Here is a 13,117-nt window from a genome sequence, read left to right as displayed (position 1 = left end):
CTTTACATCATTCTGCAAGCTCCACCAATGAGCACAGTGTTTCCAGCCAGATTTTCAGTCCCTTACTCTTGGCAAGACGTGTGAGGAAGGCCTTTAAGACAGAGACCTAAAATAACTGGAAAACAACTTGGAGGGCCTTGGAAACTGTGAGGTGAAGAAAAATTCAGATGAACTCCTCTAGTATTGTCAGAGGGAAAAGAGAAAATGTTACATTCAGGAAACAAGAACAGGCTGCTGTAACAAAGGAACTTTCTGAGAACAATGACAACAAACAGATATTGAAAATTAGAGAACTAGGACAGGAAGTCTAACGTAAAAGACAAGTTTCAGGAAGAAAGAATAGAGGAAATAGAAGAAAGCACCAAAGCACCTGTTTTCATTTTAATTTTATAGCATGAGAGAAATACATGTTGTTTGAGATTGCCTTCCTTTTTATTATACCTATAGCAAAAAACAAAAACAAAAAACAAAACCTAACTTTTTTTCTAAAGGACATCTATCAGTGCTTTTGCCTAGAGGAAGGGACTTTTTACTGAGGAATGGTAACATTTTTGAATTTTCTGTAGACATCTACAATAGAATTTTTCCCAAGGAAATTTTAGCATAAAAAGTAAATATAGTTGGATGGAACTACCTTGTCTTATGGAAATGTTAAAACCTGTGAACACATCTCATTAAAAAAAATCTTTGCCTTTATATGTATATTTTTAATGGGTGCTAGATAAGACTCATAAGATACCGAGAAAACGAAGTGTAATCAGCATTTACAAGCAAGCACATAAAGCTGTGTGAAATGAAAATAAAAGTATTGAAAAAGCTGCATGGATCACCCAGCCCAGTACCCTTGACAGAGCCTCTGGAGAAATTTGATGAAAAGTGGGCAATTTTCTTTCTGTGATAAGATTTTCAGATTCAAGGGCTGTCATCCTAATTCTTGAAGTCTTAAAATGTTCCAACTTTGGATTAACCAGATATTTGGCACCACCCCTTACAATCAGTGTGATTTTGGCCAAGTCGTGTGCCACTTCCAAGTGTCACTCTCTTATCTGTAAAGTGAAGATAACTTTAAAATTCATTCATTCCTCAAATATTTACTGAGCATCTTTTATGTTCCAAACACTTTACTAAGTGCAGAGGATACACCAAATAGGCATGTTCCCTTTGCTTGTTGAACCTCCAACACAATGAGGGAGGCAGACGATAAACAATCATAGTAAACACATTTTTTGAAAGCAGGTGCTCTGAGTTTTCTAGACTCCCTTATAAACACTTTCATTTAATAACAACAACCCCATAAAGTTACTGTGAGAGTAAGCTTCTGTTTGAAATAGCAATCTCATCTATATATTGGGTGTTTTTGCCAAGTGACAAGAATTATGGAGCATTATCTAGACTTGGTTCTTGCCCCTAAATATACAGAAGAACCTATCCCTACCCCCAACTCCCACCCCTACATAAAAACACCCAGAGACACAGCTGTCTCTAGTGGTCTACAGCTGCGGCTTTGTTTGCTTTTCTAGCCCTTGGTGATTATGAACTTGGTCTGAGAGGTGACGGATAGCGCTTGGTACCCTATGAGCAGCTGCTGTCAGCATCTTGAGACCATAAAACTTGGCATTCAGTGTGCTCCACTTAAGTACTGATATTTTCTCCTCACCGTTTTTATAATTATCATCAAGCACATGAGTGAAAGTTGAATCTTATTGTATGTTTGGTCTGCTGCTCCATCTAGTGAAACATCTTACCTGTTGATCAGAAGCTTCTGCTGAAAATCATCAGAAGCCAAAGGGATCAAAGTGAAGGGTCCAAACACCAAGGAAATTTCAGTGTATGATTGGAAGGTTGTATAGGAAAGTGGGCAGGAGTGCGGTGGGGAGTCCTTGTCATGGGCCTCCTTCCCTTCCATTCAAGAATGTTGAGAAAAAGAGCATGTAACAGTTTCTCTCACTCATTCCCCTGCTCTTACTCCACTTTCTGTAATTCTGTTTTAACTTTGTTTTAATTTTTTTTCCCTTGTCATTTTTTAATCTAAAACTTTGTGTAACCCATTGCAAAAAGGAGCTGTTAAAATGACCTTTGGGAGATGATGGATTGACTAGTTCAGTCCTTTGCAAGGTTTGTGAAGGGATCCAGCTGTCTCAGATTACCATGCCTAAATGTGCATTTTCCAAGGTTGTCAGTGATCGTAGTGAATGGGCAACTGGCAGACAAAGTGAGTGTCTCCCACTGAAAGAGGCATTGTTGGGCTTGCTTTGTGCTCAGAGCCATCTGAACAACCATGAGATTGACAAAACAAGATGGAACAGGTGCTGGCAGTCGCAGCTAAGCATTTTATTATTTTGATGGATTTCAGACTGATTTTAAAGTTTTTCCAATAGCACATGTCCAAATTGTGGGCATTTGTATGCACAAAACCGCCCACAATTTGGACTTTTAAGAAAACATTAAATCCACAAAGTCTTCATGTGAAGAATAAAAAAAAGAAAGGGAAGACAAAGCAAGCATTTGACAACCCATATTCAGATGTTTGAAGGATTGTCATAGAGAAGAGATACTGCCACTCAATGACTGGCAGGCCAAACTTGCTGAAGTTAACATAACAAACAAACAAACAAAACTGGAAAAAAAAAATCCCATCGTTTTCTATTGAATATAAAGAAGAAAGTTCTAATGGATAGATATCCCTACATCCTTCCTACTCCACAGTGGAATCCCCTTTAGGGATAAAAATGCCGGCATTTCCATAGTGACTGAATGACCACATGTCTCAGGTTGTTTTTGTTTGTTTGTTGAGAAGAAATACTTTGTGGAAGAAGCTGGGATAAGGTTAGATAAGATGCAATCATTCATTAGTCACTCCGAAATTTTTTAGTGAGTGTCTAACGTGTGACAGGCACTGTGGTAGTCATTGGGAATATTGCTACGAATGAAACTGACAAAATCCCTGCTTTCATGGAACCTACGTTTTAAAGAAGATGCTTGACAATAGCAAGTCATTAGACAGAAACAAACAGCATTCTATGATACGAGTGACTGAGTGGTGTGGGGTTACTTTTGAGTTGAGAGCTAAAAGATAAGGGGCCAGCCTTCTAGTGACATCTGTCAACTCTAAATTCTTTGAGTGATAATTTGGGGGAACCACTGCCACTCCCTTGAGATGTCCAGTGGTCAGAACCACTGATCCTAGAATTCTGTCAATACTCAAATCCAGTGACCTGGAATTAGCTTTATTTTTTTTTTCGTTTTTTATTTATTTTTGGGACAGAGAGAGACAGAGCATGAACGGGGGAGGGGCAGAGAGAGAGGGAGACACAGAATCGGAAACAGGCTCCAGGCTCCGAGCCATCAGCCCAGAGCCTGACGCGGGGCTCGAACTCACAGACCGCGAGATCGTGACCTGGCTGAAGTCGGACGCTTAACCGACTGCACCACCCAGGCGCCCCTGGAATTAGCTTTAAAAATCCTCTTGAGGGGCGCCTGGGTGGCTCAGTCGGTCAGTCAAGACTGGTTGACACAGACCTACTACCTAAATTGTCCCCGTAGCCGGTTCAGTGTTACCATATTTTAAGGTGTACGTTTACCATTCTTTTTCAGAAACCACAGCCTAGTTTATATTTTTAAAGAAATACAAAAATTAACCTCATCTCCAATATGTCTGCTCTAATGGGAAGCGGACAGGTGAGAATTCCATCCAGTCAGTACATATTTATGCCACGCTGTTCTGTGTTGGCAGTAAAGGACCCAAACTTTGCCCTCAGGAGCTCCTTGACCGGTAGGTAGAAAGACAAATAGAAGTGCGATGGAAGTGCATGGGAAGACAAGAGGGAAGGCTGCCGTCAATGTCAAGGAAAGCATCTCGTTTATCTCTTACTCTTAATAAAGTACCCTGAATTAGTGGCCTACCATAACAACCATTTATTTACTCAGGATTCTGTGGGTCAGGAATCTTAGGGCTCTGCCATTCCACGTGGTACCCTCAGGGGCCTCTGGTGAGGATGCAGCCAGATGGTGGTTAAGAATGGAAGATCCAAGATGACTGCACCTGCCTGCGCGGCACCTCAGTGGAAGTGGCCACTCCATCTCTCTCTCTCAGGAGCAGCATATAAACACTAGGAAATACTACATGATTATGACTCCCTTGACTTTGGAACATCTAGAAACAGAAGTGTAGAGTTGGTTGAACTTTGTAGACTATACCCCGGCCCTGACGTTTTCTCCGGTAGTCACAGCTGCAAGACTCCAGTGAGCAGTTTAGAAATGGAGGACCCGACCCCCACCCCCGCCAAACCCAGAGCTAGTTCTCTAGGGGCTATTATGATTGAAGTTGTATACTATTAGAGGACAACAGGTCAGCATTTTACAACCGTGTTGAAAGGGTGTCATTTCTTAATTCTCACTGTGAAGATTAAAATGGTTATTGAATTAAGTATATGAGATGGATTAGGGGGCAGTTAACTCTAGTCTTTTTCCCTTCTTTCAACCCTTAAGTCTTTAATAAGAACTAAGCCATTTAAATTAATCATAATGCTTAAATACGCGATAGTGATTATTCTAAGCAGTGATGTGTAAGAGGGCCTTGTCAGTTAAGACTATCAGCCCATAATACTAAAGAGCTTGTATACTATGTTCATTAAAGAATTGTAGCGTAGAAACAACTAATCCAAGCACTGCCAGGTCAGCTAGGCTCTAGAAGACATCACCATCAGGGGTTTATCATAATCAACAAACGCTTATTGTCAACCTACGGCAAAATACCACTTCTGGCATCATGGAGAACATATAAATGTACACGACTTCGAGTTTGCCCTTAAACAAAACTTAAAACTTTCCAGGCATTAGAAACACAGGAAGATGTAGACCACTAGGAAATGTCACCAGGTAGAGGATGTGCTCGGCTGCCCAGTAAATGGTATGGACAGGGAGTGATGGGATCTTTGTCTTCAAAGTTGTCTTCTGGGAGTAACTCCTTGCAGGAGCGGAGGAATAATTTGAACCAAGCCCAGAAAGGATGAGTAACTTAGAATTCCATCTGTTCATCTGTTGTTGCACCATCTCAGAATCCAGGCAGGACAACTACCCCCAGTATTGCATTTTGAGTTGGAGTTGTGCAAACATTTGAAAAGCATTCATTTTTTTTTTCTATTAGAAAAATAAATTGTTTGCTTTCATCCACCATGACTGAACTTTATCTCTTCTTAATTCAGAGATTCTCCCTGAATTTCCTTTCAGTGCACAGAACACCAGCAAAAGAGACCTTTGCAAGTTGTTTCTCAGTGACTTTTAGAGATTTAGTTATGTATCCAGATATTTTCATTAGCATCGCTCTGAGTAAAGGTACTGATGGAAATCAACTTGCGACAGTGTCTTTCAAAGCCACAAAAGTTGGTCTCCTTAAATAGAGGAGGGGTTGTTTTCCTTTTTTTTTTTTTAATCAGCCACCTCATATTTACCATGGCCTGGTGAAATTGTATAGTGCATTTAAACCATAGTATTCACACAAAATATAATTCCATCGGAGTTTTTGGTATAAAGTAGTATAGACAGATAGATTGATACACACACACACACACACACAGACACACACACACACAGTCCAAAGGAAAATGAGGCAAGTGAGCTAGCATTATGGGAGAGGAAGGAGAATTTATGTGTTGGGACAGCAGGGTTAGAAAGACCGAACAACGTTTAAAGATTCAAAACAACAGCATTTAGCATGAAATCTACTTTTTATCATCCTTACCCAGCCATCAGAATGAAGAAAGACAGTGTCCAGCTGTAGCAGTAGTTTGGTAGCAGGAGAATTAGAGGTAAAGGTACTAGCGCCCGAGGGGTGGGTCATGAATTAATAATTGCTATGTGGCGGATGAGCCCGTCAGAAGAGCTGAAAATGAGGAAGTTGCCTTGCAGAGCGCTATCAATCACTCAGTGACCATAACTTCCAGTAATTAGTGTATTTTATGGGCCTTTGCTTCAGTGGCTCGAAAGCACATATGCTCCAGTCACAGCTAAACTTTGCCGGAGTAATATTCCAGGATGATTTATCCTCCTGCTGCACTGGGATATACCCCTATATTAGGTGAAGATTGTGAACTAAGCTGCAATAAAGTGTAAGTTTAGGTACAGTTTGCCCAGGTTGAGACCTCAATGTATCATGCTTTTCAGCATTCGTGGTTAGGCTACAGCAAGCAATCATTTTTAACCGTGAAACAAATAAAGCAATTAATGGAACAGCATTAGGATATTGTACTTGTGAATTACTGTTGCCCTCTCCCCATTTAAGTGTCCACTGTAATAAGCCCATTTCTAATTAAAAAAAAAAAAAAAAAGCCCACACTCTATTGGAAACATTTATTTGTAATGCTGTCTTTTCTCCATTATTAGTAGTAATCTGTGGGATAGAAGGCAGGACCTTCTGAATGATGGAGAAGTGCTTGATTTATTTCTTTGTGTTACCACGTTTGGCCTCCTTAAGTTAAAATAAATTTACTTTTTATCCGTGGACTCTAGTGAGGATGAGTAGTTCTTTTTTAAATACTGGCACATGTTAAGAAGCACTCCTGATGGGAACCTCACATTTAGGTTCTCTCTACACAAAGAAAACATGTTATTTGTGAGCTCTCAGGAGCACTTGGCACTTCTGTACAGCCGTAATGAGTTATTTGTCGTGCTTCACCCACCGCACTGGAAGTCTCTGAGGCCTTTGCAGACAGGGTCCTTTGCCATTGCCAAAAACATCTGTAGAGCCCACAGTTCTTAGTGATTTAACAAGCTTTGCCACCAACCTGCAGTGTGACCTTGGGCAAATTAATTAAGCTTCTGGTGCCTCCATTGGGCCATAATTCTGTTTGTGTTAAGGAAATCCTTAGAGTTTATAGGAAAGTGTTATGTGAAAAGTATAAATTGAATAGGGAAAAGATATGCACGGTCCCACTATATTCATTTCAAAGTGCCATGTTTCTACACCACTTACAATGATGGTGTCCTTGAATTTCCTTAAAATAGACCCCCGTGATAAGCGTGTATTTCCCCCAAGCAGGGGTGGGAAGGTACACACCATTTGCTGCTTTCGTTACATTTGTTATCCCATCTTTAATTTGCAGTGTATTATAATATCACACAAGTTAAAACACTAATAGAAAAACAAACTAATTGTCTTTAATTAAAGTGAATTAGGTTTTGATTTTAATATATTTGATGTAGTGAGAACTGATAACGTGGAAGGTCCCTAAGGTTATTAGGGCATATTTCTGTTGGGCCTGATGGTGTTAGTAATAACCCTCTTCCTCATAGTTGGAGACATGAACAAATATGTCACTTCATCAGTCTCTGTTACTCGCACTTATGCCCCTCCGCAGGGGTCGCAGATTCCACAAGTTATCAGCTAATGGCGTTATACATTAAAAATTGAAGCTTTCCTCACTCTGAGGCCTTTCAAGGCTTTGTTCTTAAGCCCTAGACACTTTGGAGTGCAGCTGCAAACTATAGGCAGAAGATTAAATTAATTTGTAACTCTTTTTTTTTTTTTTTTTTTGGTCCTGCATTACTAAATCCTCCACATTTAATTGAAACCCTACTTCAAGACGCTTTGTGTTTCTGTGTTCTTTGTTGTCAGTTTAACCTCCAAAGCACTTTAACACTGGTAAATTGCTGTTATATCCTTTGGATTGTTTCTAAACCATTCAGTAAGAGGATAGTGAAATTGATACATGGGAAGAAAAGTAAAATCTTAGGGTAGATTTTGAGGTATTTAATATTTATTATGGTTCTTTCCCAGCATAGTTTCAGATGATTTAAACTCTCTCTCTAGGACTGTGTAAATTGGTCTTGGGATGAAATCTCACCTAGGGAATTTTATGTAATCCAGTAGTTAAGTCTGATTTTTTTAAAGTTTTCCTGTGTCTGAATGTTCCACAGTAGCTGCTGCATTTCTATAAAATGAAGGTTTAACTGCAGTGCACAATCTAAATGCAAGATCCTTAGATGGAAATTTAATTGTGTAAAATGTGCACAAGGTAATTAAGAACAAATTTTAGAACATTTCAGTCTATAAAGTCCTCCTTCAGCTAGATCACTGGCTATATTGAAAATGCTTATTTTCAATTTGCAGTTATGCCAAGAAACATAGGATACGTCTAAATTAAGAATTAAAAAAAATTCCAGGGCTCTTCGGTATAAGTGTAAATTTAAAACCCATCCCACATTGTTGATATTCTAGGTAAGAAACTTGATTCACCAAAAACATTTTGAGTTTGTGTCCTGCTCTTGCATTCTTGCCACACTATATTTTTGCTCTCTATCGTTTATGACTCTGTGGCCATAATTATTCTTGTTATCAACAGAAGCCATTTTTGTTGCTTTGTAAATAAGTATCTTCTACCTTTTTGTTAAAATACAGATGTTTCTATCATGCAGTTGCTCTGCAATTTGGCAGTCATTATGATCACACCTACATATTTGTTGTTTAAATTATAAAATCCAACATATTAAAATGCTGCTAACTCGAGTGAGTATTCCATAGATTTCGATTGGACATATCAAAGATCAATAAGATGACACTAAGGAGGTTTTAGTTTTACAGCGAAGTGTTAGTGGTTTGCTGATATTTAAATGTATTCCCAATGGTAGGTGTTTTTCAGAGCATTCTTTTTCTACCTTTTATATAGTGCATTTCCCACAACGAACAGAGTATTTATTTAGCAGTTTGCTGAATCTTAAGTATTTGGAATTAAAATGCACTTTTTAAATTTAACATTAAATAGAATCCTGTCCCTCCCCCATCTCTACCTCCACCCTCCAAAAATAAATAAAGCTTTTCCAAATCTTTTACAATACAAGGCGCTCCCCTCCTGGGAATGAAAAGGATGTGAAAGTCATTTGATGAATTGCTGGCGCTTAAGTGCATCCACATTTTTCAATATACTTTTTTTTTTAACTGGACTTAAGCTGCCTATATTTAAATGATGCTTTTGTAAAGATGATAAAGAGAGCAAAGATTTCTATTGGCTTAGTCCTAATCTGTTTGCTTTGTTGTGATTCTTTTTTTTTTTTTTTCCTTTCCTTTAACTGTTAACCTATTTATAAATCTAAATCTACATACAAAGGTCATTGGTTGGCTGAACTTAAACCATTTTACTCAGTAAATTTAATTAAGAAAATACAGTGCAACTCATAAGCAAATGAGTTTTTTCCTAGTTTTAAACCAAACCACCCTCTTGAGTGCTGATTGCCTTGCCCGACCCCTGGTGATACAGAAACAGGCAAAATTAAAAAGGACATTAAAGCTTCATTAAATCTGAAACACATTTAGTACAGTGACATATCTGCAGGCCATTTCAGAGAAGATTACATACTCTCTTTTGTAAGTTTCCTAATTTATAATACCTTGACAATAAAAACTGGGGAAATGCAAGTAGATTAATAGACCAGTAGGGGTAAAAGATACAGAATGGCCCCAGGTCCGTCTGTCTCTGAAACATTCACTCATAGCATATGTGTTCCCTCTTCCCCATAAGGCTTCAGTGTTTATTTTGACTTTTGACAGCCTCATGAAGAACCTGTTCTTCATGCAGCCATATCTGTTAACAGCCCTTTTCCTTTTTTACCTTCTCCTAATTGAACTTGATAAAAGGGTTCTAGGGCCTGGCTATATAGTTCCTTCTATTTTGCCACAAGACAAATAGTGTGGCGCAAAAGCACTGCAGTTGCATTAAACCTAGAAGGACAGGGACATACATGGAGGGCAGCTGCCTCTCCCGGGGCCTTAGAATGACTGCTTTTGGCGCCAGCCTAATAGTGCCACTGCCAGTTTTCACTGGTGCAGAATTGGAATCCTGGGCCCGCTGCTGGAGCAGCCCAGGAGTGACAGTAGGCAAGAGAGGACATGATCGTTCTGCTCTGGTCAAGGGCAAGGAATCATTCTCAGTCTTCTGGCTCCAAAGAGGTCAGAGCTGCAAGATATCTTAGATGCAGTTCTCCCAGGAATGTAGTTGACAGGACTGAGATTTTGTAGGATGTCCGGAAAGTACACACAAGGCAAAGCCAGTCCCAAGAATGATGAGTTCACCAGTTCAAGCACTGCCACCTGTTCCCAAGCAGACTGGTACCCAGGGGCTCCCAGCTGACCAGCGTGCACTGAATTTTCTCTCTGCTCTCTTGCATGGTGGTATCTTATAGGGTAAATGAATGATATCAGCCATCCTCATTACATTGTACCAGTCATGACAGAGGCCACCAAGTAGATGAGTGCACGGTCCCAAGTTGACCGTGACCTGGCCTCTCCACAGAACAATAATGATTTGAGAATTTGAAGTTTTGTGTTGAAGTGGAAAGAATTCATATTTTTCATTTTATGCCACTTTTTTTAAGCGTTTCATTTCTCATTGCTTATTAGTTCTTCCAACCACAAGAGGCACTGTCCAGTGTTGGTACCAGCCAGCTAATTTAGATTTTAACCACGTGTGTAGTGGGCAAGTTCTTCTGCCAGTAAGCCATGTGGCCAGTAAGCCAAGAGTTCTTCCATAGTCCTCAGTGACATGTTTGACGTATACCCGAGTGAGTGGCACAGTGCCTGTAGAAAGACTTGAGATAAAATATTCTAAATGTTGTCTACTACTTATTGTTAGCTTTTTTAGATGAGAGCTCCTCCTCTTAGTAGTTTTCTAATTCCAAATGGAAGGACATGCAAACCTGGTAATCCACAGATGAGTGCGATGATAGATGACAGCTTTTTTTGAGCGGTCACTGTCTGTCAGGTCAATACAGAATGGTACAAACGCCTGACTCCTCCAAGATCATTGTGCACACTCTCCTTGGCCAGGCACATGCATGGCCTGTATTGGGTAAGGTTGGTGTAGGGGGGAGTGGAAAACGGAGTCTCTTCCCTTCCCAGTTAAAAACAGTATCTAGTGAGGCCCGTGGGTGCCTCGGTTGGTTAAGCGTCTGACCCTTGACTTCAGCTCAGGTCATAATCTCACGGTTTGTGAATTTAAGCCCCGCATTGGGCTCTGTGCTGGCAGCATGGAGCCTGCTGGGGATTCCGCCTCCCCCTCTCTCTCTGCCCCTCCCCTGCTTCTCTCTCTCTCTCTCTCTCTCTCAAAATAAATTAAAAAATAAACTTTAAAAAAAGTTTATTTTTTTATGTTTATTTATATTTTTGAGAGAAAGACAGATCACAAGTGGGGGGAGGGGCAGAGAGAGAGGGAGACAAGAATCCCAAGCAGGTTCCAGGTTCTGAGCTGTCACAGAGACCAGCATGGGGCTCAGACTCACAAACTGCGAGTTCAGGACCTGAGCCGAGTCAGACGCTTAACCACCTGAGCCATCCAGATGCCTCCCCGAAAACACCAGTGTATAGACAACAAACATAATCACACAAAACTGTGAAAGGGAGTTTAACGTCCACACTCTCTTTCCATCATCCCATCTTGTGTTGTTTTTGCTGTCCATACTTTATGCTAATCCCTTGATTAATGATATTACTAAGTGAATAATGGTAGTATAACTTTATATCTTGAAAATCCGTGAGCTCTAAGTATATAAGAAATGAGTATAAGGTTGTGAAACTTCCTAGGCATTGCAAAACACACACGCATACACATATAGAAATATACATCCAAATGAGTGTTGGCCTTTTCAAAGTAGTCACCTTTTAAGTCATATGGTTTATTCCTGTTAACATTGCTCTTGCTCAGACTGGTTGTAGAGCTTTGAAAATTAACTTCAGCATTTTCATGTCTATCCTTAGTAAGGGTATCTTATTTATTTATTTTTATTTATTTTTCAGAAGTGGCTTTGGGGTTTGGTAATACCCCCAAGCCATTCAGACTTTAGTCAACAAATAATTTACATTTTCAAAAAGCGTAGGGAGCAGAATTTTAAGTCCAAGATAAAATGCAATTCTAGCAAAATGAAGTAGATGTTCTTTTGTTACTTGAAATGATTCTAAACACAATTCCAAAAGAGTTCAAAAATGTTTCCGTGGTGTCTGTGTTTTTTAAATAAATACACAACTTCTCAAGATGTAGAAAAGCAATATAAAATGCCAGAAAGAACCTGGATTAAGTTGCAAGCCTAGGGTCAGGCCCTAGCTTCTCATTAACCGTGTGGAAACTTTTTCAGTGGGGCTCTTGGGTTCTAATCTGTGAAATGGATTGATGCTGTCATGGGTTCATTCCAGCTTCACAGTTCCCTGATACAGCGATTCCACTTCGAAAGTAGTTACAAATATATAGAGATTTCAGGCCTGAGAATGAGCCACATTATGAAGTCACAAAGTTTTGCTACTATTTTCTTTAAATATGTTATGGCGTATTTGGTAAATTTGATCTTATTACCCATTATCAACCAATGTTCCTGGTGGAATCATTTGGTTTTTACAGGTGAGAATTCCAAGACCAAAATTAAGTGACTGGCCTAGAAACACATGGCAATTTACAAATCAAACAAAATTGGAAGCTCTCTAAAGATTTGTGTCCCCAATTTCAGACTTTGACCTATAGTGTTGAATTCCCAGCCTTGAATCGGCCCTTTCCTACTAATGGTAGCTCCTTATTCCTAACAGTGGATAGAAAGTGAATGAAAAAACTAATAAATTGATGAAAATAGTGGCAAAAATTTCTGTTTCATGTGGCCCATTCCCCATATCCTATAACACTGCGTGTGTACTTGTGACTAAAAACTCTACACAACAAAGGGCTGGGAAACAAGAAGGTGTCTCCATCTTACAAGAGGAGAAACCAGCGGTCTCCTCCAGTTTTACATCTCTGTCTCAATGAATATTGTCGCACACATGTGAATGTGAATCATGCCCATAGAGCTGAGAACATTCCTAAGAGAAACCACATAATGGTAATGTTTAGTTGTTAAAATTGGAATATTTTATCAGGGATGCAACATTGCCCATTGAAAACGTCCATTCTAAATACAACTCTTAAGGTAATTACAGCAATAGTTTAGTTCCTGCATCCAGGGTTGTGAGCTTTTTATATTTGCTGGGTACAGTTCTGAAATTTAGTGCTTGTCTGTCTTAAGGAGATCTGCCCTGCATGCAAATCTATAACTAGACAAATATTATTTCCTTTCCCAGCTTGCTCTTGGGAGGTTTCCATATCCCCAGGTA

The 13,117-nt window shown here is 39.6% G+C and overlaps 1 protein-coding gene across 14 annotated transcripts in view; it reads left to right on the top strand.

The window, feature by feature from the left end:
- MAP2K5 (mitogen-activated protein kinase kinase 5) overlaps positions 1-13,117 on the top strand; it is a 270,655-nt gene that overhangs the window by 170,836 nt on the left and 86,702 nt on the right. For 8 of the 14 annotated variants that reach the window (XM_058740634.1, XM_058740628.1, XM_058740630.1 and 5 more), the window contains exon 17: positions 13,085-13,114. The exons of the other annotated variants lie outside the window; for them this stretch is intronic. In XM_058740634.1, the coding sequence (XP_058596617.1) occupies positions 13,085-13,114 (30 nt within the window). The remainder of the gene's footprint in view (positions 1-13,084; positions 13,115-13,117) is intronic. 14 annotated transcript variants of the gene reach the window in all.

Source organism: Neofelis nebulosa, chromosome 7, assembly GCF_028018385.1.
Source record: "Neofelis nebulosa isolate mNeoNeb1 chromosome 7, mNeoNeb1.pri, whole genome shotgun sequence".
NCBI lineage: Eukaryota > Metazoa > Chordata > Mammalia > Carnivora > Felidae > Neofelis > Neofelis nebulosa.
The sequence above is the reverse complement of the archived record's forward strand: the minus strand, read 5'-3'. Positions and strand labels throughout refer to the sequence as shown.